Source organism: Podarcis erhardii, assembly GCF_964252035.2.
Source record: "Podarcis erhardii genome assembly, chromosome: 12".
Classification (NCBI taxonomy): Eukaryota; Metazoa; Chordata; class Lepidosauria; order Squamata; family Lacertidae; genus Podarcis; species Podarcis erhardii.
The window spans coordinates 31124613-31144039 of record NC_138513.1 but is presented as its reverse complement, the minus strand read 5'-3'; the positions used below and the strand labels follow the sequence as shown (position 1 = coordinate 31144039).

Below are 19427 nucleotides of genomic sequence, written 5' to 3'. Positions count from 1 at the left end.
AGAAGGAAAGAGGGAGAGAGGGAGGTGGTGGTGGCTGCGCGTCACCTTGATGGAGGAGCGCTCGGAATTTAAATGCCACAGCCAGGGTGATCCATCACCAGGAAGGAGCAGGGCAACTTTGGCAGGAGGAGCAGCCATTGGCTGCCGCCCTCACGTGGCCGCCGTCTCACTGTACATTCATATCATTTTTCTTCTGGCCCCCATGGAGGAAGTGAGAAAGTTGGCACGGTCACCCAGGACTCCGAAGAGCCGGTCAACCGGTGATAGATGGACACTGCGAGGATGAATTCCTTCCTCGATTATCCGCCCATCCTCAACGGCGAGTCCGCCACTTGCTCACCCCGGGCTTACCACCACCACCGCCACCACCACCACCACCCCGACCATGGGATTACCACAACCACGTTCCAGTCCTGCGCTGTCAGTGCCAACAACTGCAACGGGGACGATCGCTTCCTCGTGGGCAGGGGGGTCCAGATCAGCCCCCATCCCCACCACCAGACTGCTACCTACCAGCACCACCCCAACCTGGGGGTGTCCTACGCCCACCCGAGCTGTGGGCCCACCTACGGCGTGCAGAACTTCGGCGCGGGGGGCTACAGCCACTACCCACTCGCTCAAGAGGCAGAGATTAATGGGGGCTTCCCCCAGTGCGCACCTGCGCTCTACTCTGGAAACGTCTCGTCGTCCGTGGTTCAGCAGCCCCAGGTTTATGCGGGGGGCCCCGTGGGCTCTGCTCAGTACATCCACCCCTCTTATGGGGACGAGCAACAGAGCCTAACCCTAACCAGTTACAGCCACCCCCTGTCTCCACTTCATTCGAACCACCAGGAAGGCTGCGGTTCCCCTTCGTCGGAGACTTCTCCTCCCGCCCAGACTTTCGACTGGATGAAAGTGAAGAGAAACCCTCCCAAAACAGGTGAGTCACCTGCCTGAGCGATCACTCTGGATTTCGGGAAGTTCGGGCCCGAAAGTTTTCTTATTATTATTATTATTATTGTTATTTTTGTAAGGTGGACGCGGAAGATCTGCATTTAAGGTAGATGCAGATTAACATGATGGTCCCAGGTATGTTGGGAACAGGTATGGTTGGGATCCTGAAGCGTACCGGTTCTCCAGAAATGGGGGGGGGGGGAGGTCGTGTTGTGATTTAGGGTTCCTATTATAACGCTCAGTTTGATGTGTTTGTGTCCCCGCTGTGGATCACAAAGCAGCCGGTGGTCAGATCTCCCCTGATCTAGGTGAGTTCAGTTGCTGTTTCACTGGACAGGCGGACACTAAGAAGTTAGCCCATGTGCATTCGCTAGGTCTTTACTTAGGAATAAGCAGGTTTCCGATTGGCCCACAAAGTTCCTTTCACTTAAAGAGCTCGTTCTCTATGGTTTGTACCTGCGCGCGCCTGCCTATTGATTCATGTCACCTATAAATCATTGCTTCGAGTTAACGCTTCTGATGTGGGTTGTTGTTGCTGTTTTCTTTCTTTCCTTCCTTCTTTCTTTCTTTCTTTCTTTCTTTCTCTCTCTCTCTCTCTCTCTCTCTCTCTCTCTCTCTCTCTCTCCTCTCTCTCTCTTTCCTTTCTTCCTCTAGGGAAAGCTGGCGAGTACGGTTATGTTGGCCAGCCCAACACGGTCCGGACTAACTTCACCACCAAACAGCTGACGGAGCTGGAGAAGGAATTCCACTTCAACAAATACTTAACCCGGGCCCGCAGGGTGGAGATCGCCGCCTCGCTGCAGCTGAACGAGACTCAGGTCAAGATCTGGTTCCAGAACCGCAGGATGAAGCAGAAGAAGCGAGAGAAAGAGGGCTTGCTCCCCATTTCTCCGGCCACCCCAACAGGAAGCGAAGAGAAAGCGGAGGAGTCCTCGGAAAAGTCCAGCCCGTCCCCCTGTACCCCTTCGCCAGCCTCCTCTACCTCAGACACTCTGACTACCTCGAATTGAAAGACACGCTGCTCCTCATTCTCCCTCTAAGGCACAATCTAAGAGTAAATTTATTGTGTTTCGAACTTATCCTCTTGTTTATTTTCGGACTCTCACGCAATTGGCGGAGAGAGCAACCCAAACTCTCACCCTGAACCCTTTGATCTGGAGACAAGTCTCATTGATTTGAATGGAACTGTCTCACGAATTTAGCAACTTTGAGGCCGAGATCCTATAAGGCCTGCAAGCAAGCTCTCTGGAAGCCAACACGCCTGAATAGGCAGGCCACAGGACTGCGCTGTTAAATCATCCCTAAATCCCATGGAAAAAAGCGGGATGGGTCTTTGTGACTATTTTAAACTCAGTTGATTTCAATGGGAGCTGGCTCACGTTGTCTGGGTTGTGGCCCAGGAGTTTAGGACCTCACTCTGAGTAGCTTATTCAGTATCACTCACTAAGTCTGCCTCAGCTCCTCAGAGTTGATCTGTTTTCATCTCTAAAGACTGTATTGTGGGAACAATCAAGAGAATTTGTTAAACCAGAATCGAGTTGCCAAAGACATTGCTACCGTTTTCTCCTCCAACCAAAGACCTGTCAGACCCAAATTCACGAATAGATGCACTATTGAAAGCGTTTACACGACTTCGAGAACTTTCACCACTTTAATTTAATGTCTCTTGTCTTCTCGTATGTATGAGTTTTGTTGGTTGTAAATACTTTGTCCCAGAGATTTATCTTTTTACGGATTTTCTAGAAATGTTTAGATAAGATGATGAGCTTAAACAGGGTGGTTACATTCTCAACACTGGATTCGATTTTATAGCGAAAAGTGAGGATGTCACGAACGAAAAGTTGTTCAACTCAATCAGATACCTCAAAAATCATAGGTTGCTACTATTTCTTTGAACGAGCTAGAAAAGAAAGTGGAAATTGCACTAGGTTTTAAAAAAATAAACCTTGCTTATTAGTGTCTACCCCCGCTTTAAATCCCCTCCTTCCCGAACTCTGTGCTGGATCATTCCCAACCCCCAATATTATCATTAAAAAGGGAGAGGGGAGATCCCCCCCCACCCCCAGGAAACGTTCCTTAGACTTGAGGTCTTTTCAGCCCAATTCCTGAATGTGATGAATGGCCAAACGAATGTATATTTTATGTGATTCGTGGATGGAACTTGCATGATGCACAACCGCTTGGATGTACTCAGTGAAAATAACACTGAGTTCTATCAGTTGTCATTTGTGATGGAGTACTTTCTGATTTTTTTCTGTACAATCATCCAAGCTTCTGAGATTCTGTGTTTAAAAAGAAAAAAGAAAAGAAAAGAAAGGAATCCAGAGCAGAATTTTACGGGTCCTATAAATCTCTGTAATAAATATATTCATATCTCAGGTTTTTACTTTGCTTCGGTATCTTTTGGAAAGCGGAGTCTGGGGTTGAGGTTAAGCTTTCTGCACCCTTTCCGGTTTCCCTGGACTGGCTTTTGATCGGCTGCTCAGATATCCTCCTCAGATATCCCTACATCGAATTATTCGCGCCCTTTGACTGCACATTATGTACAGTACCCCGAGATTATACAAAGTAGGTCTATTAATCAATAGAAAGAGAAAGATCCATGTTTATCTTCTGCAATTAAGAGAAAGGCGAAGGAAGCGGAGCTATTTTCGAACCATATTTGCGGGAACTTCCTGGGTCAAGGGCTAACCTTTTCACCCCGAACTGAATATTGACCTGTGTGTAAACAGAGTCCTCTTCAAAAGCAGAAGCTGTCTTCGGCCGGTCTTTCCTCACATCACAAGCCACCAGTTAAGAGAGTCACATTTCATTATCCCTGGGTATAAAGCTGTCCAAGGAACCCCCAGCGTCACTCCCTGCCTTCTAAATCGTCAGTGACATCTTGAAGGCACAAAGCACGATAAAAGTTCACAGAGGGAGAAAGAGGGAGGGAGAATTCCTTGTTGATCCAACTCCGATTCCTGCGTGGTCTGCAGACAATTTCCTAACCCAAGTATGTTCAACCCAACGTGTCCTTGCAAACCCCACACCATTCCCGCCCCCCTCTATTTGGAAAACAAGTTCTGGCAGGTGAATTGAAGTTACTTCCTGAAAAGACTTGCAAACAAGTTTGTTTTTGCTTTTTTAAAGATCTGCAGAACCCTCTAACGCGCCCCCGCTTTTTCTTCCAAGCTCTCTAGCCAGAACATCGAGGCTTTCCATTCCATTCCACTCCAGCCCGTCTGAGGAGCTGTGTTTCTTTCTTTGGGGATTTAAAAGAAACAAAACAAAACACCCTCCTGGCTGCAAGATCTGCAGGAGACTTTTACAAGCTTTGAGCCCGGGCTGTGAAAACAACAGTGGAGGCTGCTGGTTCTGAGAGAGCCGGAGCGCGCGAGTCGTCTGCGGCTTCTCGGCTGAAGTGTCAAAGGCAGAGCAGCCTAGATTTGCAGGCGCATCGGCCATATCAAGAGGGCGAGGAGGAGAGACCCCCCTCCCGCCCCTCTCCCCTGCTATTGCGCAGGGCTGATCTCCAAAGGGCTCCCTTGACTGCCTTGTTGTAACTTCAAAGCAGGAGACCCAGGTTTCATTTTACCCTCCCTTCCTCTGCTGGCCCCCCGCCCGCCCGCCCGCTTTATACTTTTATATACATAAAAAATAAAATCATTTTGTTGACTAGGGTGAGGCTGCAAACTCAGCAGATGGCCTTCTGCCAGAGGCTTTCGTGACCCAAAGGGCATCTATCTCTGCATGCCGAGAGGGCCTGATCGGGATCACCTCTCGGAGAGAGCTGTCCTCCTCAAGCACGCGGCGGCCGCCTGACCCTTCCGCATCCCTTGCGCTTTTCCTCCCTTCCTGACTCGTTCGGTGGAACCGGGAGAACAATAACAAAAGGCTGGCAATAATATTGTTGAGGGTTTGGCGGGTGTTTTCAAAGGAGGATGCATGTGCCAGGCGGTGAAGGGACGAGGCTGCCCTAAGATAACCTGCATTTCAATACACATTAAGCGCCCGTCCCCAGGGATCTAGGGAACCGTAGTTGATCCTTCACAGAGCTACAGTTCCCAACACAGCTCCCAGGATTCTTGTGGGGAGCGGGGAAATGCGCTTTATAGTGTGGATCTGCATCTTCGCCTGATTCACCCGAGCATGCCTTTCGAGACCCATTCCTTCTTCGTATTATTTTACCGTCTAGTAGGGCTGCCTTTTCGACCCGCTTTAGATCAGCCGGGGACCCGCTAGTGGGCCCCTATTCGGGGACATCGACCTAGGGCCAAATCCCCCAGGAAGGAAGTTCCTCCTTCCTGCTAAAACGTTTCATGTGGAGGTTATTCAGGAATAAATAACTCACTTTTCGTGACGCAGGCTTCTTGACTGCCGCCTGCCGCAGCAGTGCTTCCTAAATAATAACCAGTTCGACCCTGGGCACGTTTACCCTGAAATATGCCCCACCCCCAGCTGAGTATGGACTTGCTCCCCACTAAGAGTGTGTGAAATTGTAGCTTCTCTGATTTGGACAAAGACCAGCAAGAAAAAGCATTCCTCCCGAGCCGCTTCATTTATGCTGGGGCAGAAACACCGCCCTTCACTGGGAGCTGAGGCCGCTCTCCTCATATATCTATAGATATATACGTATATATGACATTTGATCAATAGACTTGTCAGCCAAATAACATGGCTGACATCTCGATCCTAAGCGGATTTAGCATGGGGTGGTGGTCGGCGGACTCTCTCATCGATGAACGGTATTTGGAAGGAGACCCCAAAGCATGGCCTAATTTGAGATGAGATATAAAGGCTATGGGACTTCCTTTGGATGAAATAAAAGCCAAGCACATTCTTGTGAATGAAGATTTGTGCACGCATGCTTCGGGGTAACTTGCTCCCAGCTTCACGGTTTCGCGGCTCTCCGAAACCCACGCTGCTGTCTCTGCGGCTGAATTAGTCAATCGCTGCTACAAATCGATTAATCACACCTGTGAATCGATTAGTGCCTCATGTTCTCTTTTTTTACAAAAGAATTTGCGATAAATCTTTTCATCCTTTCCCCCAAATTGTGCAAAAGAATGAGGAGGGAGGTCACTTCTTCTTCTTCTTCTTCTTCTTCTTCTTCTTCTTCTTCTTCTTCTTCTTCTTCTTAAAATAGACATAGATATGCCAACAGCAACTATCCTTGGTCTGCTTATTTGCATCCTGGTCCTCTTATGACTGTGTATATATTTATTACCCTCAACTCAGCCAAACGTCTCAAGGAATTGAGCGTCTCTTTTCAAGCCTGAGATCTATTTTCGATGTTCACCTTTAAAGTTTACTTTTGGAGGCTACATTGAGATGCTCGGTGTTTTCCTCTGGGGCAATCAGATTGAAAGCGATCAATATTTACTCAGTCTGAAAAGGGTTGTTGAAAAGGCAGCTCGCAACAAACTGCTTAGCTGCTCACCCCTGTTTAATCTCAGGTTCACCGAAAGTTCAAGCAGAAATGAATTCAGCGGTGGGTCACTTTAGAATGTGTCCCAGTGGTTTATTTCAGCTCTCTGCTAAAGGCAACAATTATTTACACACACACACACACACACACACACACACACACACACTCATCTCCCAGCGGAGCCTCTTGTCTATTATTCTAATGCTAAACTTGATCCTTTGACTTAAAACTAAAAACATTCCCCCCCCCCCAGTTGTGGGGTTAAAATCTTGTTTCCTCCTCGTCTCCTTCTAGACCTTCTTTGTTCTAGCCTTGATGAACTTTAGCCATTGTTAAAATCAGTGCGCATTTTTTTAAGCGAGTGAAAGAGGGAGATTGTTTGCAACAACAACTTTTAAATTATACAGAACAAAGCGCGGGCCCTTTCATCTGCTTTCTGGGCAGCAAGCCCTGATGACTTCAGCAACAATGCACTTCCCGGTAAATGCGCTTTTGGATCAAACTTTTTCGCAGTATCTACACAAACCAGAGAATTTAAAGGAACCCCTCCCCCACCCCCACGCCCGTCTCCAGCCAAGCCGTAGATCCCATTGCTTCGACTTAACTGGGTTGAGGACAGTTTTGGCGGCATTATTCAAGGAAAGAAGCACTCGAAAGAGGCGGCCAGTTGAGGCGATTCAGATGTTCCTTGAAGCAAGCCCTACCTGAGATGAAGGCAGCGGGCTTCCAAATCGAGAAAGCACAGAATTTGCGTTATAATAATGCAGCCAGCCTCTTAACAATTCCCCCGGAGAGGCTTCAAAAGGCGCGCACAATTCAAATTGTGTGTGCGCGCGGCCGCGCCCTTGCTCGTGTGAACAAATGCGAGTTCTTTAACGTGTTTGCACGCTCCTCCCGGCCCGTATTTTAATGAAAGCAAGCGAGAAGGGACCGCGGGACTACGCAAAAACCGAACATTTGAAGGTGCTGCACGTTGTGTCTAATTGCAACAACCCTCCAGAGGTCAAAGTTCACCTAATCTCTGCATAAATGCATCCGGAATGGGAATTTATTAGCCTTTTTCTAGGGGCAGATCACGTTCGAGGCAGAATCTAATTTTCATTAGCATATTGGCTAGCAGGAACTATCACCCATAAACTCGGCGGCTTCCCATTTTTCCTTTGAGATGCTGAGCATCTTTAATTGTTTTGTCCTAGCGCAGGGATAACGTTGAAAGATGCTGCGCCGTTTCGCTAGGCAGAGGCATACAGAGGGACTGATTCTTAAGCGTGCGCCTCTAAGCACTGTTCCTGGGGGAAGAAAATTCAGCCGCATTTCCAAAGCGCTGATCCTGATATCCCTCTTTCTGGCATACCGCACATATTAGATCTGCGGAACTAATCCAAAGCAAGCGTTTTCAGGACCCCCTGCTTTCAGATTCTCGCTGGTAACCGAATATATTATGCTGAGTTTAGTTTCAGGGGGGCGTTTTAGGGGTCATATGTTTTTCTTTTTTTAGTAACCACATTTAAAAAGAAGAGAAGAGAGGTGGATGTTGATAAAAACTTACCTGTGAGGAAAGGCAGAAGATGGGTTAAAAATAAAATAATTGGGCATACTAAATTTTTTTTTTTTTAATATGCAGCACAGAGATGTGTTGGTGGGGTCAATCGTAAAAAAACCCAAGACTCCCTATCTTCCCCTCCACCATTCCTGTGGCCTCTAGGCATGTTCCTCGGCTGTCTTTCACAGTTGAAATTCCTTTCTTTTTTAAATGGCTTGTGCATCATAAACTCTCCTGGGTGCCCCTTGCTCTTTGTCTCAAGCTCAGGAATTCAGAGGGACAACCTCGGCCAAACCCGATCGAGGCTGAGATGTCTGCAGGAGGAAGGTGTTTCAACCCAGCGGGGCCCGCGCCTGGCTTTTGAAGCTCATCCCAGTCACCCGGTTTGCCCACTCGAGTTCGAGGGAATCCAGGGCAGGAGAGGGGAGGGGAAGAGACTTGCATTTGTCTCTTCCCCGTTTCTCTGCTCTTTCTCGGATGCTTCCTTTTGCTTCTCTTTGATTCCGCGGGGGTGTGATTAGGATGGGGATGGAAATCCTCTCGCACAATCTTTCAAGGGAGAATCAGAAAGGCACATTTGCTCTCGAAGGCTTTGGCAATTCCAGAGAACCAGGTCCGAACACGATTCCCCTGGAAAGCCTCCAGAAGAGATTAAATCAATATAAAACACAGAAAAGTGCAGGGCGGGGCGGGGCGGGGGAGAGGGAGGGTAAGCAACCCCCGGGGTGAGAAACCTGGGAAAGCTAGTGGATATAATCTATATCACTATCTTGCGGGAACTCCAAATGCGAACAACTGGGCATTTCCAGATCCACGCCGCGCTGCAGCCAGCCCGATTTTTGCGTCAGACAATTAAATGGAACGAAATCGGTTTGAATCCGAATGGCGCCCCCATAACAGGCCAACTGATCGGACTCAACAATGCGCGTTTGTCACTGGTGGGTTTAAAAGCAGGCGGATTTGCGGTACTTGGGCCGGGGAACCCTCTGAGAGATCAGAATGGGGAGAGTCTTCTGCTAAACTTCTGCGCCATCCATTAACCACGGGATCGCTTTAGCAATCTGCAGAGACTCTAATTTTAAACAGGCGCAACTCCGTTTCTTGAAGCAAAACTGCAAGAAAGGAAGACAAGAAAGTAACGTCAAAAAGGCCCGTCTTGACAGAGATGGGTGCAAGCACACATAACCACCACCGACATAGGTAGAGACCTCCTTTAAAGAGCTTCTCCACCAGTGGGTCGAATTACAGGCAATAATTGCAAGTGGCTTACTTCGGTATTAATCCTCCAAGGCTACAAATGAAATTTTGCAGCCCCTTTCTTTATATAGGATCGCAACAAAAATGTAAACTCGTTTTGCAGACCATTTGCAGACAAAGGCGTCGTTATGGATGCGAGACGCGCGCAATTTAATATTTGGAACTTGTGCGCAAACGAGAGAAAGAAAAATATATTCGAAGTTCAAAGTTTGGCAGTTTTCGGGTTTAGTAGTTAACACGCGGAAAGGATGTGTTTGCATTGAGTCACCATTGCGGTACATGAAAATTAAAAAATTAAAGCGCGCCGAATAAACAAAATATCACGGGAAGGTAAAATAGTTTAAAAAAAGACACCACGTGAACTCCGATAGGTTCCCCTCCCCAAGTCGCTTTCTTCTTATGTTTCTCAGTTAAGAAAAGCAGTTTTTTACACAGTTCCACTCAGGTGCTGTAGCTGCTTGTGGTTCCTTATGTTTAATACGAGCAGTTCAGGCTTCATAAGCCAATAAAAAGGCTGCTCGAGGGGGTATGGGAAACGCACTCGTTGAAATGGGTGCGCAGAACATTCTCTGTCAATCACAGATCCCCAACGAGTGTATAACCCTGTGCAACTGACGCGTGCGTCATATTCACAAGGTGCCCTAGAACGCACGGGTCCCCAGCCACCTGTGCACCGGTACCAACCCTGTAGAAAACCCGTCTTGGATTTAATACAGTTGCGTCTTTGGTTAAATATCCATTCCACATCCTCTTGAAGTCGAACGCAAATGTACTCTTAGGGAGATCACAAGCCGAAATGTGTGGCCTGCGCCTAATGATTCAGGAGAGCGGGACTGTCAGGCAGACTTTGACGAGAGATGCCACACCAACAGCGCTGCAGACAGAATAGCTGCTTTGATTCTGCAAAGGATTTTTTTTAATTTAAAAAAAAAAGAACCGTGGAGAAAACGGCCCAAAATGTAGCAGTCTCCAATAAAACTGCCTCGACTGATCCATTTTTTAATCCATAAATCAAGAGCAAATTCCTATTTGATTTTTCTATCTGTGCTTCAGTTTTACTGCCTGTCTTATTTGCATATCATTTTGCTATATCCCACTCACCCAAATACACACACACACACACACACACACACACGATGATTTAGAATTCTTCCCAGGGGTACTCATAATTCAAAGTGTTGGATATGTCAACAACCTTGTTAAGCCAAATTGGTATTTTATTCCCATTTTACAGGTGCAGAAGTGAGGGAGGCAACTTAAGGCCACATAATGTACCTACCCAAGTGCCCAGATTCAAGTACAGGTTTATAGCAACTTGACCATGCTGGTTATTACTGGTTTTTCAAATGGTGGAGAAGAAATAAATTGAAAAGGTCATCTCAACAGGTATCCATTCTCTTCTGTTTCAGTAGAGGGCAAAGAGAAGGTTGTCTTTTGCAAACCTGTTAGACCAAAGAACCTCAGCTTAAATCCCTTTCTTTGCAAAACCTCAATGAATTTTTTAAAATTTTTTTTATATGTTCCTATACATGCCTACTCAGAAGTAGGTCCCATTGTGTTCAGTGAAACTTACTCCTAGGTAAGCAAGTATAGGACTTTAGCTTCTGTCTAGGAAATGCAAGAACTCAAACCTACAGCTCTTAAAAATAAATTGAGAATACAGGCTGCACTGGCCAAACATTTGAACTGGAAGCTGGTGGATTCCCCTTCACTGGAGGTTTTTAAACAGATGTTGGTGGTTATCTGTTGGGGATTCTTGAGCTGCAATTCTTGCATTGTGTGGTGACCCTTGGAGTCCCTTCGAACTTTGCAATTCTGTGATTTCCACAGACAAGGTGGAAAGCATAGACAAGGTCTACGCATTTATTTATTGCATCTATATCCCACCTTTTCTCTAAAGAGCTCAAGGTGGCATACATAGTTATCCTTCTCCACATTCTATCTTCACAATAACCCTGCAAGATAATTTAGGCTGAGAGTGAGTGATTGACCCAAAGGTTTGAATTTCTTGCATGGACAAGAATGGGGAAGGTAAGGAAATTTAAATGAGTTGGGTTTTTTTAAAACACAGCCATCTTGCTGCTGGATCTACTGGTGGGTGGTGCATTCACTTATGCATGTTTTGTACTTAGTGCCAGGTTTTAAATTATGGATGTGTCCTTGTCCTGGATTACTTTGGAACGGAGCAAAGGGTTCCTGTGTGTTTCTGTTCTCCTGAGCAGAGAGAAGTAGTAGATTTCCCTCGTCAAAAGGCACAGACAGCACCTACACTCTTTTAGGCATTACAACAGAATCTGAAATAGCCACTACACTTCATGACGCACCGGGGATCATTGTATTGATTGATTGATTTGATTTATATACCACCCTTCATCATAGGATCTCAGGGCGGTTCACAGAATAATGATTTAGCCTATATTGAAGAGTCAATCTGCACAGAACTTAAAGCAATGAACTCGTATGAGAATTAAACAAGTTATTGCTGTTTGAAACGGTAGGCAGGAATGCATACTATATGCTTGATGCACAAATCCAATATCGTCCCTATGCTTGCAGAAAATACTTTTTTCTTCTTCTTTAAAATCTTGGTAGATGAATGAAGCATCTTGCTTGATTACTCATGCTCTGATTTCTTTATTCTGCTAATAAGCTGATTGCCCAAACTGGATCTGCTTTCCTTTGTTTCTTTCACCACTGCCTCAGACAACAGTGTATGTACTCTAGGGAAAAGGTATTGGACGTGCCATCAGGATTTTGCGATAGGGTAACCCCTTCAGAGGTTCCTTGGTGACAGATGCTGGCATCTGCAAAGAGTTCAGTAAACAGAGACTTGGACTGGACATTTTCATAGCCCCAGATGTTTTTCATCATTTCCCATCAAGCTGAGACCAAAGGAAGATGCATCTCTCCTCACACTGTTCATCTTCCCACATCTTTGGCCGTCTTCTAGCGATGGTGACATGAACTTAAGAGCAGAGAAAACACAGGAGACTAGGTTCTTCTTTAGCTGCTTGCTAGCCAGGTGGAGAGCTGCAGCAAGTTCATCTGTAATATTTCCTGATAGAAAGGTCAAACCTATAAAATAAAACAGAAAAGGAGCTCAACTTGATAAGCCTGATGCCCTCATTGCCCTCCACTGCTGGTTACTTAAGTTGTGGGTTCAGGAAGGAGACAGTTAAATTGAAAGGGAGAGATATTCACAACTGAATTACATTGCTACATGGTTATATGAATGGACCAAATGCTTTAAAACAGAGGGTTGTCCTGATGTCTAGTCTTGACCTGTATTGCTGGAGGCGATAGCAAAATCTGCATCTAGATAGAATTCTAGTGCACACACCTGGTATAACTGAACAAAGATTTTCAGGTGTAAAGAATATTCTTAAAGGTAAAGGTACCCCTGACCATTAGGTCCTGTTGTGGACTCCTCTGGGGTTGTGCGCTCATCTCGCTTTATTGGCCAAGGGAGCCGGCGTACAGCTTCCGGGTCATGTGGCCAGCATGACTAAGCCACTTCTGGAAAACCAGAGCAGCGCATGGAAACGCCGTTTACCTTCCTGCCGGAGCAGTACCTATTTATCTACTTGCACTTGACATGTTTTTGAACTGCTAGGTTAGCAGGAGCTGGGACCGAACAACGGGAGATCACCCCGTCACAGGGATTTGAACCACCAATCTTCTGATTGGCAAGCCCTAGGCTCTGTGGTTTAGACCACAGTACCACCCACGTTCCGCAAAAAAAAGAATATTCTTAGATATAAATAATTGCCATAGGCAGAACTTCCTATGAATGAAATAAAACACAGCCTTAATATATACACATTCAGTGCTCTGTATAGGTAATACATATAGAATATGCAATACTAAATCTAATCTAATAAATTAAAAATACTAAATATGAGACAGGGGAATGTCCAAAAATAGGTACTTATAAATTCACTGAGGATTTTTTTTTTTTACTGCATAGTCTTAAGAACATGAGTGCAGAAATCCCCATGTATTTAATGTTAATCCATTTCATACATTTAAGGCTGTGAACAGGTCTGTCAAATTTAAAGAAGGGTGCATGCTCGATAAGGCTATAAAAATATTCTTTGTTGTACAAGCTGAATCATGTCACAAAGGTTAGCAAACAGCACATACTGATGGTGACTCAGGTTTGGCCTTAGGCAGGAGAATTGTAGTTTGTGCAGCAGCCAAGGGGCAGCACTTTCCCTTCTGAATGCAACCCTAGCAAACATTCATTAGGTAAAGAAAGGAAGGATATGGTCTTGCAAAAACAGGCCATCCAAGTAATAGGCAGGGTGCGAGATAAGAGAGGGTCAAGAGAACAGCACCAGCCCTTTGGGCACCCAGGTCACACGATGAGTGAGGAGTGTGCAGAGATGGTAGGAGTTGCAAGGCACAACTATGGGCAAAGGAGAAGGATGGAGCTAGGCAGGGTTAGCGGCACGGCTTCTTAGACCCATGAATTCCAGGTCCCAGGCCAGAGGGGCTGGTGAGTAATTTTAGTATTTCAGTTGGAATGCCCAAGTAACAAACTTCATGCTGCAGTGCTGTCATTTCTTGGTGCACATTTCTTGGCCCAAAATATGGACTTCTCGGTCCAAAATATGCTTGAATGTACAGTGGTACCTCGGGTTACAGACGCTTCGGGTTGCAGACGCTTCAGGTTACAGACTCCGCTAACCCAGAAATAGTACCTTTGGCTAAGAAATTTGCTTCAGGATGAGAACAGAAATTGCATGGCAGCAGCGCAGCGGCAGCGGGAGGCCCCATTAGCTAAAGTGGTACCTCGGGTTAAGAACAGTTTCAGGTTAAGAATGGACCTTCAGAACAAATTAAGTTCTTAACCCGAGGTACCACTGTATTTTTAAGGAAGCGTTCTCAGGATCACAGCTGTGGAAAAAGCCAAATGGTGTCTAATCTCTTTCAAGAATATGTGGAGCTATTGCACAACACCACAACCAGGTTCTTCTTAATACTAAAAAGGTTCATGACGCAGCCCTCTATAGCCAATGGCAGAATGACTTCAAAAGCTTGGAATTGCACTTAGTGACATCTCGGCCTTCAGCGAACTCTAACAAGGGATTAGGAGCTGTTGTCTAGAAAGTCGACATATACCAGCTTCGCTTTGTAACCAGCTGCAACCAGCTGTGACTCGGAAGTCTATTTCGTGTAAATATATGTGTACCTCGGGGAAAGCCAGCTAATAAGCAATTAATGGATCTGGACATGGGTCTACTGTTTTTTACCTCACCCCCACCCACCCCGGCGCAGGGCATGACACCTTGATACGTCTCCAAGGAGACTCGAGGTTCTGAATCTTTGGGGATTTCAGTTTGAGAAAGAAACACTTCCTAGGCATGTAAACAGATTACAGGGTTTGATTTCTGTTTGGGGCACAAACCCTAGAGACACGCTTGTGCTGGCAGAGGTCAAGACACAGATATAGAAACGCTGGGGTTGGAATGAGAGCTGACAGGCTTCTGCAGAGGGATCTGAGAGATGGACTCAGAAGCCTGTGGGGTAAAACTGAAGGAACTCTCAGCCCTCCCCCTCTTTTGCTCCTTAAATTGCTTATTTCACTATCAGAACCTGGAAACTGAATGCGATTGCATTTGATTCTTTGATGTGTTTCTGAATACTTGGTGGTTTTCTTCAAAAGCATCCCTTGTTTGAGATGCAAAACTGAGTTTGTTGTTTAGACTTCATGAAATTGAGAAGAGATAACTTTCTCAGCCAACAAGCTGCTGTGTTTCTCATGTCAGACTAGCTAGAGAGGCTCCCTGAAGGGAATTCATTGGCCTGTATGAAGATTGGTAAAACTCCGTGTGACCCTTTGTCCCCCCCCCCCCCAGATCGTTTGACTATAAACAATGCTTTGGGGACATAGCAGCAATTATCTACGCTAATATCCAAGCAGAGAACCTGTGCAGTAGCATAACATGTGCCTTAGGACGCATGGTGAGGCATTCTGTAAACATTAACATATCCACTGGTAGGGAATGCTGATACTGGGCGACACTCTGGGGTTTTTGGCTCCCCACTGTATTTCCAAATGGCTTCTGCTCTTTCAGCCTAAAGTCACAATGCAATTTGGGCTGCAAGGCCAGAAGCAGTTCAGAAATATGTTATGGAGGTTATGGGATATCCATCTATTAAAGGTAAGGGACCCCTGACCATTAGGTCCAGTCGCGGACGACTCTGGGGTTGCGGAGCTCATCTCGCTTTATTGGCCGAGGGAGCCAGCGTACAGCTTCCAGGTCATGTAGCCAGCATAACTAAGCTGCTTCCGGCGAACCAGAGCAGTGCACGGAAACACCGTTTACCTTCCCACTGGAGTGGTACCTATTTATCTACTTGCACTTCATGCTGTCGAACTGCTAGGTTGGCAGGAGCAGGGACCGAGCAATGGGAGCTCACTCCATCGCGGGGATTCGAACCGCCGACCTTCTGATCGGCAAGCCCTAGGCTCTGTGGTTTAAGCCACAGTGCTACCCGCGTCCCTTACATCCATCTATTAGTGATAGATAAATAAAAATAGACAGAGGTAGATTTGGATGGATGATGAATGGAAAGTTTCAAGGTTTTATGATTGTTCATATTCTAAGAACATAACAAGAGCCTGCTGGATCAGGCCAATGGCCAATCTAGTTCAGCATCCTGTTGTCACCATGGCCAACCAGATGCCTGTGGGAAACCTACAAGCAGGATTTGAGCACAACAGCACTTTCTTCTCCTGTGTTTTCCAGCAACTGGTATTCAGAAGCCTTGCTGCCTCCAATTGTGGAAGATAGTAGCTATCGATAGACCTCTCTTCCATGAATCTGTCTTATCCTCTTTTAAAGCCTTCCAAGTTGCTGGCAAGTTCCAATGAAATATAGCTTTATTTGATATTCATAACATTTGTTTTCTATTTTTTCTGTATCAGATCAGGTTTGTTTTTGTTTCTTTGCAACATCTAATTCACTGTACTTTATTTTATGAGCTAATGGCTGTGAACCTTCCTCTTTTCTGAACTCCCCCCATGTTTTATTTATTTTATTTCTCTCAAAACTTATAGAGAAAGGGGTCCAGCAGCATGGGGTGGCCTATGGCACCAACAGAAATTAAAAGATTTATGTGGGCATCCATTGCTCTCAGAGAATCTTAGAAGCTGAGTTCCCTGTGTCTCTCAGTATAATGGACCGAGCCAGTCACCACTATTCCCTGCCTCCTTGGCAGCAATGGAAGTCTCACATGAGTACTCATGCCTTCAAGGTGAGATGTCTGCTACAAGCTCTCCACACCAGTCATCCCTGCTGCTGTCCACCATCATGAGGGTAAGTCTCTGAAAAGAAGTGAGAAGCAGGAGGGCTGGAACTGAGTGCCCTTGGGGTGGAACACCATTAGTTGAACTTCTGAGTATAAAACACAACCTAATTAAGAGATAAGTAGGGAAGTCAGGGGGAGGCATTGCTGATGACTGCATTAGGCACTGGCCTAAAGAGAGGACCCAGGGGTGATGGAAATGTAGAAAATGAGAAGCCCCAGAGAAATTAGGAATGAAGCAAAACTAGAAGTGAAATAAGGGCATTGTTAATTACATGCTTATCCCAATCGTCCTTTAAAGAATGGAGGGTGGCTTTATATGGGTTTCTTTCCCCTTTATCTTCACAATAAACCCATGAGCTAGGGCTAGGCCACAAAAGAGTGGCTGGCCCAAGGTCACCCCGTCAGCTTCATGGGCTGAGTGGGCACTTGAACCCAGGTCTCATTGGTCCTAGTCTGGCATTCTAACCACTATGTCACTCTGACTTAAAAAACCAACCAACCAACCAACCAACCAACCAACCAACCAACCAACAAACCCAAGACCAGGATTGTGCACTATTGATAAGAAGAAAATGGGCAAGGTAAGTGATGTTTGGGAGTGCTATAGATAAGGTAGCTAAGGGGGCACACGGCTGCTAGTTTACAGTCTAGAGAGGCCCACCTCCAACTGGGTGCCTGCCAGACATGGTTGAAATCTTATTAAGTGCCACCAAGCTTGGCCAATGGTCATAGGTGATGGGAACTGTTGTTGGCATCCATCTGTCTTGAGAGACAACGGAGTACACCTCTGGGGGTGAAGTCAAACTGCTATGGCTGCAGAGACTAGTAAGTTGTAACTGCTGCCTCACTTGTCATGTTACATGTTAGCAGCACTGAAGTGACCTCCCCAGGGCGAAAGCCAGGGCAGTGTGTATGGAGGTCCTGGGCTGCCCAGTTGGGAAGACCCCTCTCGGCCTCGCTGATGTGGTCCAAAGGAAAGCAGAGCTGGCACTAGCTTGGCTACAGGAGTTGCCAGAAGGAGGCATACGAGGCACCATCCAACCATCTTAGGGACTCCATTCTGGATTTCTGTAGGGTTTACTCCCAAAGATGTATTGCAAGGCAGTGGGTACAGATTTTTCCAATACAAGGAGTGCACCAGCTTGGGAAAGACTGAAGTATGACAAAGAAATTCTGCCAGTTACATAGGGCTTCTTCTAATAATAATGGAACGAAAACAGCTTCTTATAATAAAATAGCAAGGTGGGCGGTATGTTTTGTGTATGTGCTGAGCAGTGCAGGGGCAGATGGGGAGCCTGAATTTCACATGTCCATTTGAACTAACCAGCCAATTCTTTGTTTGCAAGCTTCTTATATATTTGTAATGTGATTGTTCTAAAGACTCTGGGCTATAATATATATGTGTGTGTGTGTGTGTGATTGGTACATGTCAACATAAATGTAGCTAACAGGAATGACAGGCCAGAGAAATGTCTTCACACTAATAAAGCATGTGCAAATTTATAATTAAGGCTTGTCTTTCTGGTATACCACTGAGACTGGTGAAAAACATGGAGAAGTTCGATAGGCACAAGGATCTAAAGAGGCTATCTATCACAATAAAAACACCAGGTGACATGGACCCGTGATTATAATGTCTTTTGTTGTCATTACTCTTTCCATTGCATACGTTTGTCAGAATAATAATTAGTGTTCTACTTTTAAAAAGATGGATTTCACTCATTGTTCTCTCTTAAGATCATCTCTACCATTTGTAATGTAGCTGGAAACCATAATGGGTTTTTTGGTGGTGGTGGTGGGGGCATATTGCAAATACTTTAGCTGTTTTATTAATGATATAGAGACTTATAATATCATGTTTTTACCCTAACATTAACTATGCTGGACCTTGCATAAATATACATGGGGATAGGTTTTCAGTAGTTCCACAAAACGTTCTCCTAAATTGCATCTTGATGTTATGATTATGGCTATAGTCATCGCTGGAAAGCATCAATGTTTTAAGTGAGATAAAGGTGATTTAAAGTGCATTTGTGACTCTGGCAATGAGTTGACAGCCATCTTTAACCAGTCTGACCTGGGAATGACCCTGAGCTCAGCTGGTTGTGAGATACTTTGGTCTATTACGGGACAAAGTATCATATGTCTGCCAGGAGGCAGAGAACACATTGTAAGATCACGGCTGAGTAACACCACAAGACAGAACCTCATATCGTTTGACAAGGAAACTATACACAAATTTTAAAACAGTTTTAAAAGAAAGAAAGAAAAGAAGTGCCTTTCCCCTCCAAATGTATAAAAATTCACATTTGTTAACCTCTTACTTCTGTCCTTAGGTTAAAACAAATGATCTTGGTCCCAGATTGCATATAAGCAAGTTAACGCATGATGATAAATTAAAATGGACATACATCTTTCATTTGGCTTTTCCCCTTCCCATGTGGCTTTTACTAGTTATCCATGTCTATTAATACTGACACCCCACTAGCAGTTTTGTCCAAAGCTGCATACATAATTTTTGTCACGCACAGTAGTATTGGAGGTCACCTAAAGAAGGCGTCTTGAAGCAGATGATATCAGCCAAAGATGACTGGCTATTACCCCTCCATAGGCATGTGGGTACATTTACATGTGTGAATGACCTGGAAGAGGCACATCAAAATAATAATAATAATAATAATAATAATAATAATAATAATAATAATAATAATAATAATTATCATTATCATTATTAAGCAAAGTGATATTTATTATTTATTAATAACACTTTATTACTGCCTGATCCTGTGCAGGTTAACTTGGAAGTGATGTCCTCTGAATTGCTCATAGATAAGTATGCACAGGATTTCCTAAACCATGGTGAACAACTCTCTCTCTCTCTTTCTTCACACACACACACACACACACACACACACACACACACACACACACGACTGGGATGAGCTGGAGGGATATTTTCTTTCTTTC

General features: G+C 45.3%; 1 protein-coding gene across 1 annotated transcript; it reads left to right on the top strand.

Annotated features, from left to right (window-relative positions):
* Positions 1–267: 267 nt before the first annotated feature.
* On the top strand, positions 268–3311 carry HOXA1 (homeobox A1; the record flags this gene model as incomplete). The annotated part of the gene is made up of 2 exons (XM_081833855.1): positions 268–919; positions 1588–3311. The coding sequence occupies 2 exons, from the start codon at positions 268–270 to the stop codon at positions 1941–1943; spliced, it is 1008 nt and encodes a 335-aa protein (XP_081689981.1). The 3' UTR covers positions 1944–3311.
* Positions 3312–19427: the final 16116 nt, after the last annotated feature.